Raw genomic sequence first — 27,622 nt, forward strand, 5'->3', positions numbered from 1 at the left:
CTGACCTTTGGATTGGACTTTCCTGAAGTTTCCTGTTTGATTTTGCATTCATGTTTCTATTTACGTGCAGTTTGGTGCTGGCATCCGCCGACCCCCTACTCCCAGCTCCCCCACTCCACCCCTACCCCCATTCTGGGCATGACTAACCCACCCCCAGGCTTGAAGCTCCATTTGGCTGAATTAAAAGGCAACATTCTTAAAGCAAGTCTTCCAGTCCCCGCTGGTTTCCTGGGAGTAACTAGAGACTCTGTCCTGGGACTTGCAGCCCTTTTTTGCAGTCCTACTAGGAGGGACTCTGGGCAGGTGAAAACTAGAATGTCAGCATTGAGCAACCGTTTAAGATAGAGATCACCTAGAAACTCTCATTCAAGTTGGAGAAACTGATGTCCAGAGAGTACAAGAGACTTTTCCAAGCTCCCACCTCTGGGTAGTAGAGGAATTGGCATTGCCACCCAAATATTCTAACCCCTGGTCCTATTCTGTTTCCTTCTAAAGTGCAAATGCCTGTTCTCCCTATGTAACTTCTCTGAACCTCATTTACTCCACCCTTAAAATGGGTCTAATAATCCCTCCTTGCTTTCCCCTCTAGGTTGTGAAAGTTTTTTGTTTTTAATTGTGAAACAGTATACAAATGTGAGGGAATATTAAGATAAATAATCATTCTGTCAACCACCTCTTTCCTGTTCTGGGCCCCTTTCCAGTCATCATCTTACTGGTATTCACAAGAACACAGGTGAAAATGGGCCCAAGAAGGTTAAGGCAGCCACCTAGTGTCCCATAGTGGGTCTGTCTGACTCTAAATGTATTCTCTATCCAGTTCTCGATGCCATTTCTGGGCTAAGCACCAAGGACACAGAGATGCTGCTCTGGTTTGCTGGCTGGTTGGGGAGATGTGGCCTATCTTAGGGAGATAAGTAGGAATCCCAGGAGTCTGTCCTGAGTGCCTAGAGAAAAGTACAGAAAGGTGCCATAAGAGGCCAGTGGGGTGCGGGAGTGTGAGAATAGTGAGGACTGGTGCAGTCAGGGAGAGCTTCCTGGAGAAGGTGACTTCCAGATGGGTCTTGAAAAATGGAAGAACTCCATTAGTCAGTGGAGAGGGTAAGTGAGTGAATTTGGAGACTGGTGGGAAGAGAGCATATTCAGTAACCAAGTAAGCCACTTTGACCAGTGCTGAGAATTCATGCTGTATTGTGCATCTCAAACTACTAGTGAACTTATATCTCCTACTAGATCTTAGATAAAGCAGCCTTCCACAAATAGGAGATCTTCCAAGGCTTGTGTCTCATATATTTATTTGAAGGTTAATGAAGTTTTAATTGCACAAAGGACATGATAATTTTTTATTAAGTTTTAAATTTTAATCCCAATATAGTTAACATATAGTGTTATAAGGACATAATCATTTATAATTAAAACATAAAAAAACATAAAAGAAAAGGCAAAAGTCACCTCTGATCATGCCTCACAACCCTTATACTCTCCCCAGAGGTAATTGCTGTGGAAATGTGTGTTTCCCAATACATTATCATAAGGGGGTGGTGGTTAGGAGGAATGTTTACCTCGATTAGTATCATGTCCTATATTACATAGCTCATATTTTATTGGAGTCAGATTTTTCGTTTCCTTTGTGGTTTTGCTTTTTTTTTTTTTTTTTAAAGATTTTATTTATTTTTTGACAGAGAGACAGTGAGAGAGGGAACACAAGCAGGGGGAGTGGGAGAGGGAGAAGCAGGCTCCCCGCTGAGCAGGGAGCCCGATGTGGGGCTCGATCCCAGGACCCTGGGATCATGACCGGAGCCAAAGGCAGACACCTATCGACTGAGCCACCCAGGCGCCCCTTGCTTTTTTTTTTTTTTTTTTTTGAATCTTGCTTTAGAAAGAATTTTGTTGCTAATACTCTTATGACTTATATCCTGCTTCATCATTTGTCTTTATTTGCTTTACAAAAAAATAATAAAGATTATGTAATCTTTGAGATTGTTTGCAAGAAACATAAGCCCTCTCAAGCTGTTTATGTTGAAGGGAAACTTGTTTTAAGGAATTAGAGGTGCCTCCTGGGACCGAAGCGTGGCAAGTAATAGTAGACCACACCAGGGCCTCACTTGAAGGCTGGGAAGTCGTCACGAACAAAGGCAGCTGCTTCATCATTCTGACTCCCTCCCCTGTGCTTCTTTCTGCACATCTGAACAGTGCTTTTGCTTACTTGTCATCACACAGGCCCCAGAAGGTATCATACAATCTTCTGGGGAAGAAGGCGGCTTCAGCCCCCACATTCCCGTGACCTCACTGGTCTCGTGTCTGAAGGTAACCAGGCTGGTCTTTGTGTCCCACTTCCTGGTTCTTGGTGGAGAGGTTGATGGCCTGGCTCAGCTTCTGGATTGGTTCTAGAAAATGGGTTTCCACCCCTGGTTTCATGTAGCTACAGAGACCTGTGCTTTGGGAGGGAACGCTTCTCAGAGAAGAGGGGCAGAGCCTGGAAAGTCCCTGCCCCCCACACATCCATGGCAATTGTGCTTTGTTTGGCACATTCTAAGATCCAGGGAGAGGCATGGTGCTCATCCGGCTTTCTGCCTATTTGGTTATCCAGGTGTAGGTGGAACCCTGTTTGGAAAGCTCAGGTTTAGTGGAATTAAAAAGATGGAGAGCTAGGGGCGTCTGGGTGGCTCAGTCGGTTGGGCATCCAGCTCTTGATCTCAGCTTGGGTCTTGATCTCAGGGTTGTGAGTTCAGGCCCTGAGTTGGGCTGTGTTGGGCGTGGAGCCTGCTTAAAAAAAAAAAAAAAAGATGGAGAGCTAGAGGGTGTAGCATGACTTGGAAGGCTGTGACTGCCAATTCGTCACTTCGGCTTTTTGCTGGACGCTGGGGACCAGTGAACCCAACCATGTTGTCCAAGGAATGGATGAGGCCAGTCCTGCTGAGGGACACAGCAGCCAGCATAGGGCCTTTGGGATTGCTCAGTGCCAGGGTCCGTATTATGCACTGGGTGGACACACTGCTTATTAAAAGAAATACAGGCCTTGCTCTGTTGTGCTTACAAGTCTTCTGGGCAAGACAGCTAGTAGACAGATTAACAAGTAAGTAATTGCATGTTGTGATAAGGGGCATGAAGGCTCATCCTCCTGGTCAAGGCCTTCCTTGGGGTTTGGTCCTGGGTCCTCTTTCTTTGCATGCTAGCCCCTCCCTGAGCAATCTCATCAACACCCATGGCTTCGGCTCTCTCTCTTCTTTAAGTGACTCACTCACACATTGGTATATCCAGTCCAGACCCTCGTGTTCAGCTGCTCACTTGGCGGTTTCACTTAGAAATCTCAACATGTCCAAAACCACACTCATGACTTCCTCCACAGGCTGGCCCTTCTAGTATCCCTTCTCCGTGAGTTATACCTCCCTCTATTCTGTTAACACCAGCCAGAAACCTTGTACCTCCACACACATCCTTCATCACCAAGGGTCACCAGTTCTATAAACATCTCCGCAGGCTACCCACTTCTCTACATCCCGACCCTGGACCAGGGGTCCAGACCACCATCACCTCTCCCCTGGTGCACTACAGTGGCCTCCTAATTTGTTTCTCTGCTTTTATTCTAGCTCAGTTCTCCCTAATAGCACTGTATCTCTCCCCTTTGCAGCACATATCATAGATATATTTTGTATTTATCTGAATGATGTTATTAAAATCTGATTTCTCACTAGATTTTGACCTCCATGAGAATAGAATCGAATCTCAGCACTGTACCCCTGGTATTTGCCATAACACCATAGTAGGTGCTCAAAAAATATTGGTTGAATAACGAATAAATAAAAGAAGAAAACTAAAAAGGAGCATTAATAGAGAATAATGGTGTGAGGGTGCTCCAGATCAAGGGAACAGCTTAAGCAAAGGCCCTGAGGCAGTAAAGAACCTAAAGTATCTGTGATATTGAAAGGAGGCCAGAGGGGCAGAAGCTTAGTGATGAGCAGATGGAAGAGCAAGACCAGCTGAGTTTGGGAAGGCAGGCAGGGGCTAGATCATATTCAAGCTTGTAGGCCCTGGTAGCAGGTTTGGATTTTATCTATTTTGCAGGCAAGCAGCATGATCCAATTTCTGTTCTAGAAAGTTCATATCAGCTGCCGTGTGGAGATCAGATCAGAGGGAGCAGGAGAAAACTCAAGGACGCTGTTGCAGCTGTTCATGGAAGAGATGATAGAAGTGTGGCTAGGGCCGTGATTGGTGGAGGAGAGAAGTGGACAGATTTTAGAAGTATTTTATAAGTGGTAACGTCAAGACTTGTTGATAGAGTACGTGGTGGGGGGTGGTCAAGAACGGTCCCCAGATTCCTAAGGAAGAGTGTCATTTACCCTTTCCTAGGAAGGGGAAATCTGGGAGAGAAACAGGTTTGGGGGAAAGTCAAGAATCCTGTTTGTACAATCTTATAGGTCTTTGAGACATCCAAGTGGAGATGTCAAGAAGGCGTTTGGATATCTGAGTTTGTTTGTTTGTTTTGGATATATGAGTCTGGAGATGAAAGGAGTGGGCTGGAGATACACATTGGAGAGTTGTCAGAGTTGAGATAGTGAGTATCAAACTTGGATCTGTGTAAGATATCATTCGCAGAGCGTCTAATTCAGCAGCTGTATCTTTTTTAGGCCTCTTATTGCAAGCAACAGAAACCAACCTGAGCCGCTTCACATAAAAAAGGAGTTCACTGAAAGGGAATATTCAGTAGGGCACAGAATTTCTGGGAAGCTGGAGAGCTGGGCTGAGGTGGCAGGCAGGATCTCAGCCAAAATCACTCCACTGAGCCAGTTTGGCAAGGACAGTGCTGCCATGCGCTAAATGCCACAGCTTGTTACTGCCACTGTCCTTGGAGACTGGGCTCCTTCATTGCTGTCGCCACCAGCATGAGAACGGATCCTCCACTCTCTGCTCCTGACTCAGAGTCTGCAGTGAGTGCCTGCTCGGCCGAGCCTCACTCACACACCTGGAGCTGCAAGGGAGTCTGGAACAGCAAGAATTTAGACTCAGCTTTTGCAGGAGGCAAGCTCTGCCAAGACTTGCACCGCAAGTAATTTCGCAGATGGAGAAAGGAGATTCAGACACCAGACTGGCAAAGAGTGGCACATGTCCTTGGCCGGTTTGCCAGCAACCATGGGGGTGTCTGGGAATCTGCTTTTTTTTTTTTCTTAAAGATTTTTTATTTATTTATTTGACAGAGAGAGAGACAGCGAGAGCAGGAACACAAGCAGGGGGAGTGGGAGAGGGAGAAGCAGGCTTCTTGCAGAGCAGGGAGCCTGATGTGGGACTCGATCCCAGGACCCTGGGATCATGACCTGAGCCGAAGGCAGACGCTTAACGACTGAGCCACCCAGGTGCCCGGGAATCTGCATTTTAACCAGCACCCCAGGAGATGCTCATGCAGGCGGTCCGTGGACCACCTGTGCTTACATTGCATTGGTTGGTGTTGAAGGCTGAGGGAATGGATGAGATCACCCAGGGAGAGGAATGAAGAGAGCCCCAGGTCCAAGCTCTGGGGAGCTCCCGGGCTGAGAGATTAGGAGGGGAAGAGTGAAGGAGGCTGAGAAGGAGCTGCCAGTGGGGAAGGAGGGAACTCAAGAGGGAAAAGTGCCCCAGAAGCCAGGAGAGGAATGTTTTGAGGAGGGAGCCATGCTCAGCTCAGTCACACGCTGCCTAGCTGTCCAGAGGCAAAATAGGAAAATGGCAGACATAATGGAGGTGGTTGAAGAACAGGTTATGAGCAGGGCCAGTGCTGGCTTCCCCTCTATACTGGCCTGGACTGATTTGAGCAGTGGGCCGATGAGTTCTCCTGGGATGGGGAGCAGAGACGGGGGATGATGGCTGGGGACCTGTGCCAAGAGGGTTTTCTAGGATGGCCTTAGAACGCAGCCCCGGCTGAACCCAACCTCTTCCCATACCTGCCTCTGTACAAGGGCAGAGGGCCTTCCCGGAGTGTCCGCCTCAGGCCCAGCCTTGTAGAGTCTTTTCCCCTCTCTAAATTTCAGTCTTCAGTGTTCACTTCCTTGCCTGACATTCAGCTGTTTTGGGCCACTGAGGTGAAGTGAGCAGGTTTGAGGACAGAAACTGGAACTTCAGGGCATGGCAGAAGGAAAATGCTTTTTCCAAAGGCAGTTTGGTAGTCTAGTCCTCAGACAGATGTTGTTGCTAGAAGATCCCTTTTTTTTTTTTAAGATTTTTATTTATTTGTTAGAGAGAGAGTGAGCGAGCAGGGGGAGGGACAGAGGGAGAGGGAGAGGGAGAGAGAGAACCTCAAGCAGACTCCCCACTGAGCATGGAGCCCAACGCAAGGCTTGATCTCATGACCCTGAGATCATGACCTGAGCCGAAACCAAGAGCCAGAGGCTCAACCAACTGAGCCACCTAGGCGCCCTGCTAGAAGATTCTTTCAATGGGACTAGTGCCTGGGCCCAGAGCACATGAGGCAGTGAGGCCCATGGAGGAACAGTGAGTTCCCCAGGCTCTGGGGCAGAGCCCTGGGCGCCCTCTGTCCTGGAAACATTGTGACTGGGCCTCACTGGGGTCAGTGAGTGGGCCTCACTGTGGAGGGTACGGGAGGCTGACCTGGGAACAGCTGCTAAATGCTCTCCAACTCAGCTGGCTTTTGACCTTGACTGAGCTTTTAAGAACTTCAGATGCCATAGGCTCCACCCAGACCCACTTTATGAGAATCTCCCAGGGGTGAGGCCTGGGCAACTGAGCAGTTCAGAAGTTCCCCAGGCGACTGCTGAGCAGTCAGGGTGAAAACGATTGTGGTAAGCTATGGCATGCCCACGTAAGGTTGCTGAACTTACCGAACACGGCTGTGTGCAAAGGCAGAAAGGTAGGTTCTGAGGGCATGGAAATGACAAGACAAGGCCCCAGTCTGGAAAGGAGAAGGACTTATGCCCATGGAAAGCTGGTGGACAACCCACAGCATGCAGAAATGTGGCTGAGGTCTATGGAGAGAGTCCAGGGACTGACGTCAGACAAACCTGGGTTTGAATTCCCATTGGCTGTGTAACCTCAGGCAAATGACTTCACCTTTCTGAGTCTCAGTCTCCCCATCTGTAAATCATGGGCAATGATAACTATCTTGTGGGGTCGTTCCCAGGGGGATTACATATAAAGCATCTAGTATATCCCTGGCACGTAACAGATGCTTAACTTTTTAAAAGTCCCTTTTAGGGGCGCCTGGGTGGCTCAGATGGTTAAGCGTCTGCCTTTGGCTCAGATCATGACCCCAGAGTCCTGGGATCAAGCCCCAGGTCGGGCTCCCTGCTCAGCAGGGAGTCTGCTTCTCCCTCTTCCTCTGCCTCTCCCCCCGCTCATGCTCTCTCTCTCTCTCTGTATCTCTGTCTCGAATAAATAAAAAATTCTTTAAAAAATAAATAAATAAAAGTTCCTTTTACTAAAAACACAATTACAGGACGCCTGGGTGGCTCAGTCGTTAAGTGTCTGCCTTTGGCTCAGGTCATGATCCCACGGTCCTGGGATCGAGTCCCACATCGGGCTCCCTGCTCAGCGGGAAGCCTGCTTCTCCCTCTCCCACTCCTCCTGCTTGCGTTCCTGTTCTCGCTGTCTCTCTCTGTCATATAAATAAATAAAATCTTTAAAAAATAAAAAAATAAAATAAAAACACAATTACACCTGCACATGGGCTAGCTAAAGAGATCAGGAGCCACACAGGGAAAACGAGGTCATTGCAACAGGGATGAAGCCACTCCAAGTGAGCGCTAAAATTGTCTGGGCCATCCTGGCACCAGAGCCAAAAGAGGACTCTTGTGTCCCCTGCGGGTGTCCAGGAGTGAAGAGCTGAGCCCCGTTCTGGACAAGGCAGGTTCTTCCCTCAGCTCTGCTCTTTGCTGCCTCTCACCCGTTCATTTCTTCATCAAACGTTTATTGAGAGCCTCCGTGAGTCTCAGTCCTGACTACACGTTACAGTCCCCAGGGTTGCTTTTAGGTAGATTTCTTAAAAGTGAGATAAAATTCACCATTTTAACCATTTTAAAGCATGCAGGTCCGTGGTCTTTATTCACGGTACTGTACAGACACCACCTCTTACTCCAGAACATCTCCTCACCCCAAAAAGAAAAACCGTGCTCCTTAGGAGTCACTCCCCACTGTCCCCTCCCCCAGCCCCTGGCCGCTCTCTGTCCCTCTGGATTGGCCTATTCTGAATATTTCATGTCAGTGGAATCCTCCAATATGTGGCCTTTTCGGTCTGGCTTCTTTCAGTTAGCGTGATGTTTGCAAGGTTCTTCCATGTCATCTGGGTTGCTTTAAAAGCAATAAAAATAGGAACAGCAAACACAGCAGGCAGTGCTGTAAGCGGTTCCCAAATCTCACCCCTGTAATCCCTGCAAGGAAGTGAAGGCACAGCTTAGTAAACGGGGTCGCCAGATAACATGCAGGATGCCCGTGCAGTATCTGGGACGTATTTATCCTAAAAAATTATTCATTGATGATCTGAAATTCAAATATAGCTGCACGTCCTCTGTTTATATTTGCTGTGTCTGGCAGCTCTACTAGCAGTAAGTGGCAAAGCCAGGATTTGGACTTGGCAGTTCAAAGCCCTTGGGAGTGCTTGACCTCTCACTCCGTGGGTCACGCCTGACTCTGATTTAACAGGTCTCAAGTGAGGCTCTGGCATCCTTACTTTTTTTTTTTTAAGGTTTTTTTATTTGTTTATTTGAGACACAGAGATACAGCGAGAGAGGGAACACAAGCAGGGGGAGCAGGAGAGGGAGAAGCAGGCTTCCCACTGAGCAGGGAGCCCGACGTAGGGCTTGAGCCCAGGACCCTGGGATCATGACCTGAGCCGAAGGCAGATGCTTAACGACTGAGCCACCCAGGCGCCCTGCATCCTTACTTCTTGAAGTGTTCCAGGTGATTCCCCTGGCAGCCGGGGGGTGTGGGTCTCAGGGCCTGGGAGTACAGAGAAGATGTTTGCTGGGCAGGAGAGCTAGCCTGCCCCCCTCCCTATACGCAGGGCACTGGGCTACGGGCTGAAATGCCTGACTGCATGCAGTCCTGTGAGATAGATGCTGTTATTATCCCATTTGACAGATGGAGAAATAGAGGCTCTGAGAAGCTAAGTCACTTGCTCCAGGTCACCCAGCTAAGACTACCGGAAGAGAATTTGGACCTCAAAACAGTGTGATGTGAAAGCTGGAGTCCTGAACCCTTGCTGCTTTTTCTGTGTTCGCATAGGGCCTTGCTAATATTCATCCATTCATTCACTCAGTTATTCATTCCACAGATGTTTGTGGCTACTCAAGTGCTAGGCCCTGCGCTGGGTGTTGTGGATGCAAAGGCAAATGAGCCAATCCCTGCCCTTTGGGTCTTCAGCCCCAGAGGGAGGTCAGACATGTGTGGTACAAAAGGGCCACAAATGCCCCGATAAAAGGCTGACGTGGGCACAGGGAAGCATAAAGGCAGGAGGGATGGGTTCTGGAGGGGCCAGTTCTCTTGAGGTAGGGAGGTGGTGACCTAAGCAGAGTCTGGGAAGACTAAGTGTCTGCAAGGTTGGATGGGGGAGGGACTGTCCAGGCAGCGGGAACAGCATGAGCAAAGTCTTGGCGGCTGGCAAGAGCCTGGCATGTTGAGGAAATTGCAGAGCTGGGTAGGACTGGGGTTTATGGGGTCAGTGATTGGTATCCAGTTGGGCGCAGGGAGGGGATTCATCCAGGCCAATAAAGGAACTAGAGAATGGGAGGCAGGGGACCTTTGGCTCCTCTATCCAGGGAGGGCAGACCAGGCTGTCTGCAGAGTTGGGTGGAATTCAGGGCTTGGGGCCAGGAGTCAGACGGGAATCTAAGGCGATCGGTCCGGCAGAGTTCTTGCTCTCTTAGCTCATCGCTGCCTAGCAGTCTCCCGAGAAAAATCCCAGCCAGGAAACTTGGGGTTTGCAGAGGCCTCAGCTTACGTTGAGGGTGCGGCTCCCTTCCTGCAACCCCTCTTCCTCCCCACTTCCCACCACCCTGCAAGGGGCAGCTGGTGAGGCCGAGCAGCTTCCCTGGCTGGGGAGACATCTGCAGGGGCCCAACTGAGGGGGCCCACGGCCAGTCACGGGCTCCAGCAGCGCAGGAAGGAAAACAGCGAGAGGCTGAGGGACCCTGAAATAATAAATGTCCAAGCTGGCAGGAGCCTTCCACATCCCGCCCAACCCCTTCGTTCCAGACTCCAGATGGGAGCCGAGGAGTCAGTCCGGGAGGGAAGGAGACTGAACAAGGTCACAGCAGGGGCAGGGGTAGAGCTGGGCCCGGGTCCTGGCTCCCAGGCTCTGCAGTTTAGCTAGTGCAGGGGCTGTGGGCAGGCAAGGCTAGGACCCCTCCACATGGGGGATGCAGAGGGGAGCTGCAAAGAGCCCTGCCCTGCTCTCTGGCATCTCCTTCTGACTGCCCCAGCCCGGACTCTTGGGTCCAGGGGGGCGGGGGCCTTGCCCGTCCAGATGAAAACCATTTGGAGACGTGCTCTCGCTGGTGCCTGAGGTTGGAGCAGCCTTGCAGGATATGATGAACAGGACTCCAAGTCCCAGAACATTGACCTGGAAAGGGATTTAGCACTCATGTCCATCAACCCTAAGGTGTACAGATGGGGAAACTGAGGCACAAGAGGAAGGAACGTGCTCAGAGGGACACAGAGGGGCTAGTGGCAGAGGCAGGCCTAAATTCAGTCCCTTTCCCTTCCCTCAAAATGTTTCTGCATTACCTTTGCTCAAGAATCCTGACATCCACTGTTAGAAAAAAATATGGCCTAGGGGCTCCTGGGTGGCTCAGTCGGTTAAGCATCTGCCTTCAGCTCAGGTCATGATCCCAGGGCCCTGGGGTCAAGCCCCACGTCGGGCTCCTTGCTCAGCGAGGAGTCTGCTTCTCCCTCTCTCTCCACAGCTCCCCCTGCTTGTGTTCTCTCTCTCTCTCTGCGCCAAATAAATAAATAAATAAATAATTGATTAAAATCTTAAAAAAAAAAAGAAAGAAAAAATATGGCCTAATTTAATCTTCACAGTAGTGCTCACAGAGATAACAGGCTCAGCCAGGTGGGATTTACCTCATGGTTTGCTGTAGCATGATAGTGAGAGAAGGCTCTGGAAATTAAGGACTCTGTACTTCCTGGAGCTGCCTACGTGACCTTGAGCTAGGTGCCTAATCTACCCCAGCCTTGGTTTCCTCATCTGTAAAATGGGAAGGATAATAACTACCTCTCAGGGCCGTTGGGAGGAACGAATGAGGTAAACATAAACTGTCTGCCCCAACGTGATCATTCAGTGAGAAGGCGGGGCGGGGGGGGGGTTGGATTCATGTTAGTAAGTAGACTCACTCTGGGACCTTGGAATCCAAGTCCTTCCTGTTATGTGTGATCAGCTTTGGGTTGGGCTGGGCTGTGTTCCTGATCACCCTGTCGTGCCTGGAGGATGAGTCTGCACCCCTTTCTCCCACTTGGACACGGGTCTGCAGCCAAGCCCTAGAGCTGATCTTTCTACCGTAAGAATTTACCACATCACTCCTGTCTTGTCCAGAGCCCTGCGGGTGCTCCCCTTCACCTGTGGGGTAAAACCTAGGAGTTTGGTTAAAAGTATGGACTCCAGAGCCCGACACCCGGGGTGTAAGTCTAAGTTCCACCACTTACTAGTTGTACGACCTGGGCAAATACCAAAACTTCCCTGGGCCTCAGTTTTCTCATCTGTAAAACCTCCTGGGGTTATTGATAGGATTACATGAAATGGGACAAAGTATGTCACATGTGGTAGAGCACGCGACTCTTGATCCTGGGGCTGTGAGTTGGAGCCCCACGTTGGGGATAGAGATGACTTACTAAAAGCATCTGCTCAGCTCTCACTGTGAGCTTGGTCTTCCAGTGGGTCATTCTGGGCCCTTCTCGGCCCTGAGGCCTCACTGTTCACCGCATCCCCCTTGGCCCTGGTAAGTGCTCCTCCGGGAAGTTCCTGGCTGGTCCCCAAATGTGGGAAGCGTTCCTACCCGGGGACTTGGCCAGGCACCTCTCCTCTCTTAAAGTCGTCTTCCCCTGTCTCACTTTGCTCCATCAGTGTCTCCTTGTTTTTCAAGGCCCTGGAGAAGCATCACTTCATCTCAGCATGGGATGGGTACTCTTTGTCTGTGTCCCCACACAGGCTTCTCTCCTGCTCTGGGCTCCCCAAGGGCCTCCTCAGCTACTCGAGATCGTGTCCTCTCTCCCACACCGGGCACCTTGAGGGCAGGACCCGAGCTGACATCCCTCTCTCCCCAGCACCCATGCAGGGCCTTGGGGACAGCTAGGCACTCAGTATGTGTGAATGAGCTCGTTACTATGTGCCAGTGACTCGTTAGAGGCCTTACCCCAGCTCCTCCCTCTGTCCCACTGGGTGGAGAGGGGCAGGTTTGCAGATTTGAGCTTCCGGAGCAGACACCATTAAGGGTGTGGAGTTGAGCTGGGATTGCCCTGGAGGTGGGATACTGGAAATACTTCTCAGTCCCACCCTTTCCCTTCCTTGCTGGCCACCCAGGAAGGGCCCAGTGGGGCTCCCTGCCTTTCTCTGGATCTGGTGGTTGAGCAGGTGGACGAGAGAAAGCAAACTTTAGAGCCTGACATGAACAGGACAGCTCAAGTTTGCATGGGCTACAAACTTCCCCGGTCTTTATATGATTTGATTCTCAGTGGGGGAGTGACCGGAGCAGAGGTGACTGTCATTCCCATTTTGCAGGTAGAGAGCCTACGGCTGAGAGGCCCTTGCTCAGGGTCTCCGAGTGAGTGAGAAATTGGGTCTGGAATAGACCTGCCTCCACATCCTGTGCTCTTTCCACTTATGTGCCCTTTTGTAATCAGGCCACGGAGCGTGGAAGCTGCCCCTAGCCAGCAGGTCAGCCGTTACCCCTTCCTGCCTGCTCCTCAAAGACCCTTCCACCTGATCCTTGCCCTCCATTGGCCCTGCGCCTCAGGCCCCTGGCTCCCTCAGGCTAACTTCTCCAAACCCACTCTTCCATCCATTCCCCTTGTCGAAAGCTATACCCAGACAGCTATCCATTGAAAAGAATCAGTCCCACATACTAAGGTGTCAAGGGCTAGTTTCAGTAACTTAGTTGCAGTGGTTCCCTACCTTTCTGAATATAAGAATCTCTTGTCGGGGCGCCTGGGTGGCTCAATCAGTTGAGCGTCCGACTCTTGATCTCAGCTCAGGTCTTGATCTCAGAGTTACGAGTTTGGGCCCCACATTGGGCTCCACACTGGGTATTGAGCCTACTTAAAAAAAAGGAAGGAAGGAAGGAAGGAAGGACCCCTTGTCTTCTTGTATTAACTCTTTACTGTAGAACTTTTCAAACATACACAAAAGTAGACTCGCCCAGCTTCAACAACTATTAATATTTTCCCAATCTTATTTTTTCATCTACTAGCCCTTTTTTTCTGACTTTATGGAGAATTCGGAATTGTCACAGAGATGGAACAGAATGATAGACAACCTCCATTTACATGTGACCCAGTCCTGCCCTGACCACATCCCCACCTGCTTCCCCGACTCTCATCTTATTCTGAAGCAAATGCCAAAAATTTGCTTAAATTCCAAAAAATGTTTTAAAAAGCAAAGTAAGCTCCATGCATTGCCATTTGTCAGTCATTGTTTTTTGTTTCGTTTTTTGCGATCCCCTTGTTAAAGAAACCAGTGGTTTTTTCTGTAGTTTCGCATGGTCTGTGCTCGCTGCCGCATTCCCCGGGCGTGGCTTCACGAATTTCTCCATCTGCATTTCCCGTACATTAATAGTTGGATGTAGAAATGAGAAGCCCCCGAAGTTTTTTGTATGGGGTTGGTTTGTTGTTGTTTTGTTTTGTTTTTTCATTTTATATATCCTTTTGTTAAATGTTTTAGGTGTAACTTGGCTTACTCATTAAAATATAGTATTTTGATTTTCACATTTAATATGTAGTACATATAATTTAATCTTCTTTGTGGATATGAAAGCTCAAAGGAGCCAAGATTCTGCCCCCTCACGGGGGGACCCCCCCTTTTTTTTTTTTAAGATTTTATTTATTTATTTGACAGAGAGAGACAGCGAGAGAGGGAACGCAAACAGGGGGAGTGGGAGAGGGAGAAGCAGGCTTCCTGCCTAGCAGGGACCCTGATGCGGGGCTCGATCCCGGGACCCTGGGATCATGACCTGAGCCGAAGGCAGATGCTTAACGACTGAGCCACCCAGGCACCCCAATGGGGGGACCCCTTTTTAATGTCAGAGTTTCATTGACCTTCCCACAAAGTCATACTTTTAGTATTGCTTGAGAAATTTGGAAAAGGACAAAAAGTTACCATGAATTCAAGAATGCTTTTTTAAAAAATTATTTATCTGAGAGAGAGAGAATGAAAGAGAAAGCACAAGCAGGGAGAGGGAGAAGCAGGCTCCCCAAGGAACAGGGAGTCCGACGTGGGACTCAATCCCAGGACCCTGGGATCATGACCTGAGCCGAAGGCAGATGCGTAACCAACTGAGCCACCCAGGCGCTCCACCATGAATTCGAGAATGCTTTTAAAGACTTCTGTGTCTTATTGATCATAACAGCTGCATGCAGGTTGGAATGTGGTCATGCTAACCTGTGAGGCTTTTTTTTATTGGTCTCTAGTGCTTCCTGTAAGTGTGGCTTCATAGGGCCCAGGGAGTAACTCTGTGGATGTCCAGGGTCTGGGGTCCACAGACAAGAAACGAACACGGGGTTAGAGTCTCAAGGTTTGGGTCCCAGGTGCATCTCTGCTACTTTGTGGCTGTGTGAGGTCAGGCAACTTCCTTCACCTCCCTGGGCCTCACTGATGCTTCAGCCGGATGGGAAGAAAAGCAACAACTGCCTTGTTGGGGTGCTATGAGCCTTACAGGATGGATGTGAAGCTGCTTTACAAACTGTAAAGCCCTGTAAAAGTGTTGGTTTGTATTCTTTCCTTAGTTTGTTTGCATTTCCAATGAGACCTGGGGCAAGAAACTCATCTGAGCCTTTGTTCTGCCGTCCGTAGGATGAGGAGGTAATGTTAGATTATCTCTAATATTCCATGATTTAGTCCTTTGGGGGACAACATCATGGTCCAAAGCAAAGATAGAAAATGATTTTTCATTTCCTGTGCCAACTCTCATTTAATTGGTAGAGGCTACCTGCAGAGTAGGCTTAGCAGAATGATGAACCAAATCCAGGGTCAATGGGAAAAATACTGAGATGGATTAATGATGCCACAAAAGTGGTGCCTATGCCCCATATTATAATAGTCCAAAGGAGTGAATGTCTAATGGTGAAATTTAATCAGCAGCTCCCAAGGCCTTAGCTTTTGCTGCTCTGCTCCCTTGGCTGAGTCGCCATGGTTACCACAGCTGGCTCTGGGAAATCACAGGAATGAAGAATGGGTCCTATTGATGAATCCTAACCCAGAAGGGGGGCATGCAGAAGGCCCTTCCAAGCAGGGCAGCTGGGCATGGCCCTAGTGCTGCCATCTGTAGTCTTTGCCTGCAGAAAACACAAATCAGAGCCAGAGCACTGTGGGGTGGGGGCATGCCGGGGGAGGTAGGGGCACAAAGGGCAGTACCACCAGCGGGCATTCAGGCTTTGTCTAGGGCCCGCCAGGCAAGGCTGCCCGAAGGACTCGGTTGGCTTTCCAAGTTTTGGCATATCCCTGACGGTCTTGTCCCTGCCTCTGCCCGATGCCTGCCCAGGCTCCTGCATGGAGCCATTGACTCTGAGCTTTGAGAGAACTCTAAATGGCCATCACTACTAATCCCAATTCCAGTGCTTGAGTCGTGCTCTACTACCTGAAGTCCTTGAATACTTCAAGTGGTGGGGAGCTCACTCTCTGCAAGGGTCGCTTACTCTTCCTTGGGAACTTCTTTCTCTGAGCTGAAATTTGTTTCTGTCTCCCTGAATTCTACCTCTCAGGCCTAGGAATCCTCCTGTGGTCCAACTTGTACAATCTATGTTCTCTTCAGTAGGCTAGCCTGTGGAGTATTTGTGGTTGGGGCACGGCTGTCAACCCTATTGTTTTGGCACAGGTCTCTATCTGCCCCATCCCTGTTTGAGGGATGGTGAGGGGATATGGTAGAGGTGCTTGAGTTGGGGTTCAGATTCAGAGGCAGAGCCAGTCCCCGGATCAGAGAAGCCATGTCGGGCGCCTGGGTGGCTCAGTCGGGGTTCAGATTCAGAGGCAGAGCCAGTCCCCGGATCAAAGAAGCCATGTCGGGCGCCTGGGTGGCTCAGTCGGTTAAGCGTGTGCCTTCGGCTCAGGTCATGATCCCAGGGTCCTGGTATCGAGCCCTGCATCGGGCTCCCTGCTGGCGGGGAGTTTGCTTCTCCCTCTCCCTCTGCTCTCTCCCCCCTGCTTGTGTGCACTCTTTCTCTCTCTCTCTCTCTCTCTCTCTCTCTCTCTCTCTCATGCTCTCTCTCAAATAAATAAAATCTTAAAAACAAAACAAAACCAAAAAAAACAAAGAAGCCATGTCCCTGAACGTCCGTGGGGCAGCTTGGTGGTAGGGAAAGAACATTAGCCCTGGATGTGGCCAGACCTGGGTTTCAGTTACAGTCCTGCCACTCTTCGGCATTATGCGACCTGACCGTCCCTGGACACGTTCCTTCCCCTGGCACCTTCATCTCTAAAATGCCAGAGGGGATGCCTACCTCAGAGGCTGGCTGGAAGGGTGACAAGTACCATGGCTCACGCAGCCCAGGTGTTCACATGTACCATCTTGTCTGCCCAGTGGCCCCTTGGCACCTGTCATTCACGCCTCTTGCTAAGCTGGATCCTTGCAGGGTGGAGAGAGGATCTTTAATTAGCTCCAGGAAGGTTGAGAAATTCCTAGCCAAGTTCAGTTTAGTTTTGGAATAGGTAACATTATTAGCTGTCAAATAATAATAGTGCTCTAAGCACTTTACCTAGGTGAAGTCATTTCATCTCCCCAGCAACCCTTTGTAGTAGAGACTATTATCATCCTCATTTCAGGAATGGGGACATTGAGGCACAGAGAAGTCACACAGCAAGTACCTAAGGGAGCTGGATTCAAAACCAGGTAGTTTGGGGCCAGCCCCGTACATTTGGCTGTGATGATTTATTGCATCTCAAGGGTAGAATTAGCCAGTGATCCCCAAACTTTAGCATATATCAGAGTCACCTGGAGGGCTTGTTAAACCAAATTGCTGGGCCCCACCCCTGGATTTCCTGATTCAGCTGAAGAATTGCATTTCTAACAAGGTCCCAGGTGATGCTGATGCTGCTGGTTCAGAGACCCCACTTTGAGGATTAAATAGACCCACCTGAATCCAGAGACTATTTTTTTCACCTATCCAGTCTCAGGCATGGGGAATGAGGGCTGATCTCAGAGAGAGGCAGAAAGCAAACCACAGCAAGATTTTCATACTCATATTTTCCAAATCCTTCAAGCCTTGGCACGTGCTGCCATGACTGGGATCTCACGTAAGCTTCACCAGTAACTCTGAGGGTAACTGGAGAATGGATTTTCTCCCCACATTCTATTATTATTATTATTATTAAGGATTTTATTTATTTTTTGACAGAGAGAGAGACAGCGAGAGAGGGAACACAAGCAGGGGGAGTGGGAGAGGGAGAAGCAGGCTTCCCGCTGAGCAGGGATCCCGATGTGGGGCTCGATCCCAGGACCTTGGGACCATGACCTGAGCTGAAGGCAGATGCTTAACAACTGAGCCACCCAGGCGCCCCCCCACATTCTATTATTTTCCTCCTATTTTAAAGAAGAGGAGATTTGGAGAACTGCTGCGCTAATATCGCCCAAGGAGGTAGTTTTGGGGAGACTGGGGCTAGAATCTCAGCTGTGACTCCTCGTGCTATGGTAGCATCATCACAGTTCTGGAAACCACGGTGCCTTTCCCCGGATACCTTCCCATCCCCAGACTATGATCTGCATTTTCTCCTTAAAACTATATTTCTTCAGCTTAAGTCTTTGCTGCATTATATCATAGAGGGTAGATAGATACCATCAGTCATTTATACCCCAGTGTGAATGTTCAGATATTTTCTTGAGAAAAGGGTGATTAGAATTCTCCCCTCCTTGTGCCACTTCGGGCACTTCCGTGTTTGTATGTCTGGGAGCCTCTTGAAGGAAGGGGTCATGCCTGGCTAAAATAGGCACAAGTAGATCCTTGTTGGAATGAACGAATGAATGCATGCATGCATGAATGAATGAACGAATGAATGAAGGAACGTACGGACCATGTTCCTCTCCTTTCCCATTCTTCCCAGAGCAAGCCTCCCTCCTCTGGCAGTCCTACCGTTTATACCACACACTCCGCACACCACCTCACGGTGCAGTCTTAGTCTCTTTCCTGCCTGTCCCACGCCCACGGTCAGGCATCAGAGCTTACAGCTTTCCCTGTTCCCCCTAAGCAGACGCGGTCCCGCTTCCCCTGGGCTCGCGGCTGCCTTGTTCACCCTCCATTATAGCCCAAATCACATTGCAGGGATCTGTTGACTTGGCTCTTTCTCCTCTTAGATAGTGATATCACTGGAGGGCTGAGACTGGCTTTTACACAGAGTGCAAATGCATAGCAGGCACTCAATAACTAGTTGAATGAATGAATGAATGAATGAATAGCTGTGTGAACTTTGGTAGGGGCAGGAATGGTATCTTGCCAGGAAGCCATTTCCTGATATATGTCTGACAAGGGCATCGAGCGATAGTTTGTTGGTCATTGGGTGACTTGTCTGCCTGTACCAGCCAAAGCTAGCTTCAGTCACAAGTAAGTGTACCCAGCATCACGTGGCTCGTAGAAGATAGACGCTTATTTCTCTTCCATATAAAAGAAGTCTGCAGATAAGTGGTCCAGGGCTGATAGGGTGGCTCCCCAGTCACCAGGGACAAGGCTACTACTTTGTTGCTCCACCATCCACAATATGTACCTTCTACCTCATGGTCCAAGATGGCTGCCTGAACTCTAGACATCACAAATGCATTCTAGCCAGGAGAAAGGTATGACAGAGGGTACCCTTTCCTTTCTTCCTTTTCTTTTTCCCCCTTTATTTATTTATTTTTTATTTTTTATTTTTTATTTTTTGGAGAAAGAGGGAGAGAGAGAGAGCGTGCGGGTTGAAGGGAGGAGTGGTGGGAGAGGGATAGAATATCAAGCAGGCTCCACACTCAGCATGGAACCCGACATGGGACTCGATCTCACCACCCTGAGATCATGAAATGAGCAGAAATCAAGTCAGTCGCTTAACAGACTGGGCTGCCCAGGTGCCCCTCCCCTTTGTTTAAAAAAACATATTTTAGAGCACTGTTAGGTGCACAACAAAATTGAGTAGAAAGTACAGAGAGGGGCGTCTGGGTGGCTCAGTCAGTTAAGCGTCTGCCTTCTGCTCAGGTCATGATCCCAGGGTCCTGGGATCGAGCCCCATGTGGGGCTCCCTGCTCTGCGGGAAGCCTGCTTCTCCCTCTCCCTCCCCCCCCTCGTGCGCTCGCTCTCTCTCAAGTAAATAAAATCTTAAAAAAAAAAAAAGTACAGAGTTCCCACATACCTCCTACTCCACAAACAACCTCCCTCATTATCACTGTCCCACATCAGAGTGGTACATTTGTTAGAATCAGTGAACCTACACTGACACGTCTATATCACCCCAGATCCACAGTTACGTTAGGGTTCAATCTTGGTGTTGTACATTTTATGAGTTTTGACCAGTGCATAGTGACATATGTATCCACTATCAGTATCACGCGGAATAGTTTGACGGCTCTAAAAATCGCGGAATAGTTTGACGGCTCTAAAAATCCTTCGTGTTGCACCTGTTTATCCCTCCTTCTGCTGGCTACCACTAATCTTTTTATTGTGTCCATTCTTTAGCCTATTCCAGAATGTCCCATAATTGGAATCAGACAGTCTGTAACCTTTTCAGGTTGCTTCTTTCACACAGTAATATCCATTTTTTGAAAGATTTTATTTTTAAGTAACCTCTACACCCATCATGGGGCTCGAACTCACAACCTCAAGATCAAGAGTCACATGTTCCACCAACTGAGCCAACGCGGTGCCCCTCAGAAATATACATTTAAGGTTCCTTCATGTATTTTGTGACTTGATAGCTCACTTCTTTTTAGTGCTAAATAATATTCCATTGTCTTCCAAGTTTTAGCTGTTATGAATAAAGCTGCTCTAAACATCCACGTGCACGTTTTCATGTGGGAATAGGTTTTCAGTTCATTTGGGTAAATACTGGGGAGTGCAGTTGCTGGATCATATGGTAAGAGTATGTTTAGTTTTGTAACAAACTGCCAAGCTGTCTAGCAAAGTGGCTGTACCATTTTGCATTCCCACCAGAAGCGCATGAGAGTTCCTGTTGCTCCACGTCCTCCTCAGCATTTGGTGGTGTCAGTGTTTTGGATTTTGGCCATTTTAATGGGTGTGTAGTCTCTCCCTTACTTTTTTTTTTTTAAGGCATATTCTTTTTTTTTTTTTTTTTTTAAGATTTTTTGTATTTATTTGACAGAGAGAGAGAGAGAGAGTGACAGCAGGAACACAAGCAGGGGGAGTGGGAGAGGGAGAAGCAGGCTTCCCGCCAAGTAGGGAGCCCCATGCGGGGCTCGATCCCAGGACCCTGGGATCATGACCTGAGCCAAAGGCAGACGCTTAACGACTGAGCCACCCAGGCGCCCCAAAATAAAACTTCTTAAAGTAAAAAGAAATCAAATTTTAAGAAAAATTTTAAGGGGCGCCTGGGTGGCTCAGTCAGTTAAGCATCCGACTCTTGATTTCAGCTCAGGTCATGATCTCAGGGTTGTGGGATTGAGCCCTGTGTCGGGCTCCTCACTCAGTGGAGAGTCTGCTTGAGATTCTCTCTCTCCCTCTCCCTCTGCCCCTCCCCCCCACTGTGTGTGGTCTTTCTCTCTCAAAATAAATACATAGATCTTTTTTTTTTAAGATTTTATTTATTTATTTAATTGACAGAGAGAGAGAGAGACAGCGAGAGCGGGAACACAAGCAGAGGGAGTGGGAGAGGGAGAAGCAGGCTTCCCGCCTAGCAGGGACCCTGATGCGGGGCTCGATCCCAGGACCCTGGGATCATGACCTGAGCCGAAGGCAGACGCTTAACCGACTGAGCCACCCAGGCGCCCCTCTCCTTTACTTTTAAGAATACTTCTGGAAGGGGCGCCTGGGTGGCTCAGTCCTTAAGCGTCTCCCATCGGCTCAGGTCATGATCCCAGGGTCCTGGGATCAAGCCCCACATCGGGCTCCCTGCTCGGCCAGGAGCCTGCTTCTCCCTCTCGCACTCCCCCTGCTTGTGTTCCCTCTCTAGCTGTCTCTCTCTCTGTCAAATAAATAAAATAAAATCTTTAAAAAAAAAAAAAGAATACTTCTGGAAGCCAACAAATGAAATATCCATTATATGACATAGGTCAGCACTTAGTCATATGACTACATTCAGCTGCAAGGTAAACTGGGACGTGTAGCCTGTACTGTGAGTGACCGAGTGGCCATCTGAAAAGTCAGGGTTCTTATTACTAAGGAAGAAGAGAGAATGGACACTGGGAGCCAACCAGCAGTCTCTGTCACACTGCAGGGAAGAGAGATCCTCTCAAACCAGCTTACGCACGAAGGGGAATTTGTTGGGTGCATTCAGGGATGTTTCATGAAGACCCAAGGACAGGAAGTGTGGAGGAGCCTCTCAGGGTTCGGGATCTGGAGATTTGCCAGAAACCAGAGCAGCCTTTTTCTTCCGCTTTTCAGGGGCAGCATGGGTCTCATTTGCTTCTTTCTATACATCTACTTTGTTCTTTTCTCTTTGCGCATGGTGGGAAAGATGTCCCAGCTTAAGTACTTCAGATCAATTAGCCAACTTCCCAGAGCCCAATTCCAAATTTATCGAGTCACAAAATACATGAAGGAACCTTAAATGTATATTTCTGAGGGCACCTCGCTGGCTCAGTTGGTGAAGCTGTTTGGGCCAGCCTGGGTCAGGTGTCTGTCCTGGTTCAGTCAACTCTGGCTAGAACAAACAAGGTAATAAAGGACCCACCTCTAGAGGGAAGGAGGGCAGTTTTCCAAGAGTAGGTGTCATGGAGTGGGGAGACTCCCCGAAAAGTATCTAGAGCATGGACATAGACTTCTCAGGTCCATGTCCCAGGACTTTGCAAAACATCCTTCATTTAGGTAAACAATTATTGGGTATTTTCTGTATGCTAGGCACATGGATCTGCCTTCTAGGGAGCTTTCTCTTTTTAAAAAGATTTTATTTTTATTTATTTGAGAGAGAGTGCACGGGGTGGGGGGCGGGCAGAGGGAGAAAGAGAAGCAGACTCCCCACTGAGCATGGAGCCCGACACAGGGCTCGATCCCAGGACCCCAAGATCATGCATGACCTGAGCCGAAATCAAGAGTCAGAGGCTTAACTCACTGAGCCACCCAGGAGCCCCCTTTCTAGGAGTTTTCTTTTTTTTTTTTTTTTAAAGATTTTATTTATTTATTTGAGAGAGAGAGTGAGAGAGAGAAAGAGCACAAGAGGGGGGAGCGGGAGAGGGAGAAGCAGACTCCCTGCTGGGCAGGTAGCCCGATGCGGGACTCGATCCCGGGACTCCAGGATCATGACCTGAGCCGAAGGCAGTCGCTTAACCAACTGAGCCACCCAGGCGCCCCTTTCTAGGAGTTTTCTAGGTCTCTTTGGAATTCGTTCATATCTGTGATCTGCACTGTCTATTGGAGTGAAGTGAGAACTCCTTAAATTAATCATGTCTTAGCTTTCCCTTTCAAGTCTCAAGGTGAGGATCATGGGCTTTGGCGAATGCATGTTTACTCATCTGGGTCTTTGGGAACTATAGTGATGTCCTAGTTCTCCCCTTTTGTCTTTGTTTCTCTGGTAGAGTGTCTGAGTTCTTTAACTGATTTAGATATGGCCTCCTTTCCCCCCCATCTCCCTAATTCCTTGACTTTTTTTCTTCAGCCCTGGGCTGGGCCTCCACTGTCCCCAAACCACACATCCCAAACAAGAAATTTGTACTCAGGGGGGCGCCTGGGTGGCTCAGTTGGTTGAGCGACTGCCTTCGGCTCAGGTCATGATCCTGGAGTCCCGGGATCGAGTCCCGCATCGGGCTCCCTGCTCGGCGGGGAGTCTGCTTCTCCCTCTGACCCTCCTCTCTCTCATGCTCTCTGTCTCTCATTCTCTCTCTCAAATAAATAAATAAAATCTTAAAAAAAAAAAAGTTTAAAAAAAAAAAAAAGAAATTTGTACTCAGGGAGGAGAATGTTAGCTTTCTAGTCCCTGTAGGAACAGGACTCAGATTTGATGGCCCCTTCTAGCAGCAGCAGGTGCTGATAATGATCATATGTACTGTTCTTTGAGGACACACTCTGGGCTCAGCACCAAGCTAAGCCCTTCATGTGCATCGTCTCATACATATAATCCTCATAACAGCCCTGAGAGGGAGGCATTATTTCCGCCCATTGTACAGATAGCTAATCAGGAAGCAACTTGCTGGGGGGTCACACAGCATCTGGGCGCTGGAGCTGAGCTTCAAAACCAGACCCCTCTCCCTCCCGAGGCTTCCCACCTGCCCAAGGCTTCGGAGAACACTCCACAGTGCCCCCGAGGTCTGCCCTGTGCGTGCCCTCCTGTGCGTATCCTTTCCGAATGTGTTTGCCAACTCCTGTCACGTTGAAGGTAACTCTTTGGAGATAAACTCTGATCCCTTTTTAGTCACCGGACAAAATAGGTGGGGCTGTGGCAGGGGGATGGGTATGCAGCCCTGGGCCAGGCCCTGCCCTCTCTAGGCCTCGGTCTCCTCATCGGTGGCTCTCTCAGCCTTTCTCAGCCCTAACGTTCTATAATTTCCACCTTCACTAAGCATTCGTAAGGGGTCCGTGAGGTTGGAGCTTCTGCACCCACTGAAAGAGGAGATTTTGATCCCCGGCTGAGCCCCGCCCCCCCAGGCCCGTGAGGCCTGCTTCTCCCCATCACATCTCCTGGCCTCCTGCACCACCTGCTGTCTGTTCTGCAATCCACAAAGGTTGCTTGATGCTGCCCCCCCAGTTCTTTCCAGTCGGGGTTGAGTGTGGCCCCTTCGGCTTATTGAGCCCCGGGTTTGATGAACAAGCATTCTTCCATCTGTCTTTGAGAATACAGAGATGTCCGCATTCTCTCTGGTCTTTTGCTAAGCACTTTTGTATATATTTGTCAGACCACTACTTCTCTCTTCACCTCTAGGGGCCCATAGTATCATCTCCATTTTGCAAATAAGGGACCCAAGGCTCAGAGAAGTTAACAGATCTGTGTAGATCGACACACTAGGTAGTACGAGAGTCAGGCTTCAAACCCAGGTCTGGCATTCCCCACTACACCACATGCCTCGGAATCGCTACATTTACTTGGCCTGCATTGGAGTTGGGGAGAAAAGTCTGTAGGTCTTCCTGGAATGGTATGACTGATCTATGGTGTCCTATGTGGTCTGGGTGGAAGAAGGTGGTCTGTTCATGCCACTATGGGGTGGCTAGGGGACCCCAGGGAAGAAACTTTATATGTGTGTCTGAAGGGTGGGGTCATGGATGGATTTAGGCACCCCTCCCAGCTGAGCATCCCTGAACTCTGTCTGCATTTGCTTCCAGATCCTGGAAGGAGACCAGGCCATCTTGCAGAGAATAAAGAAGGCTGTGCGGGCGATCCACAGCTCCGGCCTTGGTGAGTGAGCCTGCTTGATGCCCAGCCTGGCCAAGCAGCCCCCTCCCCAGCCCCAGCGAGGAACTGACTCTGCCTTTCCCTACCTCCACAGGCCACGTGGAGAATGAGGAGCAGTACCGAGAGGCTATAGAGTCCTTAGGCAACAGTCACTTGTCCCAAAACAGTCATGAGCTGTCCACTGGCTTCCTGAACTTGGCCGTGTTCACCCGCGAGGTGGCTGCACTTTTCAAGAACCTGGTGAGGCCCTGTTCCTTTCTCAGCCAGCCCTTAGCCTAGGCTCGGAGTAAATCAAGTGGGCTTAAGAACCTGACTGTCCGGGGTTGCCCTGGACCTCTAGTCTCCCTTGACCTTGACCAACGACCCAGATCCCTTTCCAGTTCTGACCTCCCATTTGCATTCTTCTTCTCTGACTCCCCACCCCACATCTTCTCTCTCCTGCTCTCCCTCCATCTCTGCCCTCCTCTTTCTCTTCATTGGTGAGTACCCAGCAGCAGAGGGAGGCTCACAGAGGGGAAGAGCCCCACAAAGAGAGGGCTCCCTGGAGGGAGTTTGGGAGAAGGGAGGCAGACTCTGGGGTTCCTGTCTTTGTGCCACCACCTCCCCTGAACCCTCCTGGTCCTCTGCTTTCCCAGCTGCATCTGCCGTGTCCTCAAAGCCTGGAACCTACCTCCCCTCAGCAAGCGTCTTAGCTCCTGCACCTGCCCAGTGTCCTCAGGTTCTTGCCTGAGATTTTTTCCTGAGATACGAGCTCTTCCCACAAACGGGCACAGTTCTCGGTACCTCACGTGGGTTAACCCATTGAATCCTGGAGCACAGCTCTGTGGGTTTGGTTTTACTATTGTCCCCACTTTACGGGCTAGGAAACTAGGGCATGAGGTCAAGTAACTTGCCCGAGCTCATATCACCGGATTTGAACCCAGGGTGTCTATCTCCAGCATCTGAACACAAGCCTGGCTGTAGCCCCTCGGGAAAGCCCAGCTCTCTCCAGGCTCCGTGGCTTGTGGACTGGCTTTCATGGCTCCAGTCCCTCCCTTGCCCAGTCCCTGGCTGCATCACCTCTGCCAGGTAGTTTGCTTGGTGGTTGAGCACCCGGACCTTGGACTTAGACTCAGACCTTGAATCCCTGCTCTGCTGCTCTCTAGGTGTGTGATTCTGGGCAAGTCACTCAGTCTGCCTGGGCCCCATCTCTAAAAGTGGGCTAATAATGTTACCCACCTCACAGAGCTGTAATGAGGCTTACACAAGTTAAGTGCCTAGTCCAGAGTAAGCACTCAGGAAGTGTTTGCTACTATTGGGTCTGTCATTATTATATCTCTTTGCATAGCACGGCCTCTCGCACTGTCCTCTGTGTAGGTCTTTAGTGTTTGAGTTCAACTGAATTAGTGATTGCTTTTGTCTTTATCTCTCCTCCCCCTGTAACGGTCAAACTAGGGTTTGCTGAGGGGCTCCTCTGTTCTGGGCATTGTACTGGGGGCTGGTGACACAGGAAAGAGTCAGGCTGTGCCTTAGAGAGCCACAGTCTAGTGGGGGAGGCAGGAACTGAGATGTGGGACGACACCAAGCTTGACCAGCAGTGTGGCACAAACTCAAGAACCCAGCAAGTTGGGTCAGAGGCCTGGTGCTGCCAAAGTTCAGAAAAGGGAGCGTCATGGGGCGCCTGGGTGGCTCAGTCCGTTGAATGTCTGACTTCGGCTCAGGTCGTGATCTCGGAGTTCTGGGATCGAGCCCCGAGTCAGGTTCCATGCTCAGCGGGGGAGTTGCTTGTCCCTCTGCCCCTCCCCCACACTTGTGCGCATGCTCTCTCTCTCTCAAATAAATAAATCTTAAAAAAAAAAAAATAACAAGGGAAGATCAGCACAGGCCATGGGTAGAAGCAGTCAGGAAGGCTTCCTAGAGTAGGGGAGACCCAAGCTGTACCTTGAAAGGTGAGCTGAAATATCAGACAGGCAGTTGGGGCTGCCAAATGATAGAGACTCAATTCAAAATAGGATTTTTTTTTTTCCAAACTAAGATTTTTTAAACAAGGAATGCATTGGCCCTTGTAATGGGAATCCAGGTATGCAACTGGCTTTAGGCTTCTTCTCTTTCTCGTAGATAGTTTCTCTCTGTGTCTGCTCGGTGGGCAAGATGGCCCAGCAGACCCAGATTCACAATATTGCCAGAAGAAAGTCTTTCTCCCATGACTTTGGCAGAAAGTTCCAGGAGGGATCCTGATTGGCTGGCTTGAATCATGTGCCTGATCCAATCACTACAACCCAAGGATGGGGTACTCTGATCAGCTCTGACTCCTGTGTTTACCCCATACTACCACAGAAGGGTTCCCCACATGATAGGGGGAGACAAGGAGCTAGCCGGATACAAATGACAGATGGGCACTTCAGAGTCGGGGTCTGAGGGGACAGGTGAGGGTGCTCGAGGCAAAGGGCCAGAGATGGGACTGACCGTGGATGTTCCTAGAGCTCGGAGGTGATGAGGCCAGTTAGTCCGGGTGGGGGTAACAGCTCTTATGGAAGACCGACTCCGCCACCCCTGCTACCCTCCACCCTCACCTCTCTTCCCCCCCCACCTCCTCTCCCCCCAGTGCCATCCGTTGCCTCCCAATGCTGTGTCCTAGCCCCTTGGGGCTGGACGTATGGTCACCCAGGGTGGGGTATGGGGGTCTCTGCTCTTTCCAGGTTCAAAACCTGAACAACATTGTCTCATTCCCTCTGGACAGTCTATTGAAGGGGCAACTGAGGGATGGACGACAGGTGAGTTCCCATTTGGGGAGTGGGGGTGCCCAAAGGTGGTGGGAGGGAACGAGAGAGCGGTGGGCAGGAGACCAGAGGGGAGGCAGGGCTGGGCTGAAGCCGGAGGTCAGGTGAGGCTGTCACAGTGGGAGTGCTGACTCCATATTAGGGACCCACAGTAGGAGTGCTGACTCCATATTAGGGACCCTTCCTCAGGATAGGAAGACCTGGCTCTGGGGTCAGCCTAGGATGGCTG

General features: G+C 49.7%; 1 protein-coding gene across 1 annotated transcript in view; it reads left to right on the forward strand.

Moving 5' to 3' along the window:
- The window catches only part of ASAP3 (ArfGAP with SH3 domain, ankyrin repeat and PH domain 3), a 50,037-nt gene that overhangs the window by 2,246 nt on the left and 20,169 nt on the right, over positions 1–27,622 (forward strand). The window contains 3 exon segments of the mRNA XM_045898468.2: positions 24,565–24,637; positions 24,729–24,874; positions 27,313–27,387. Of these exon segments, the coding sequence (XP_045754424.1) occupies positions 24,565–24,637; positions 24,729–24,874; positions 27,313–27,387 (294 nt within the window).

This window comes from Mirounga angustirostris, unplaced genomic scaffold, assembly GCF_029215605.1.
Source record: "Mirounga angustirostris isolate CCGP_5_RB_7025 unplaced genomic scaffold, mMirAng1.0.hap1 SCAF_4, whole genome shotgun sequence".
NCBI lineage: Eukaryota > Metazoa > Chordata > Mammalia > Carnivora > Phocidae > Mirounga > Mirounga angustirostris.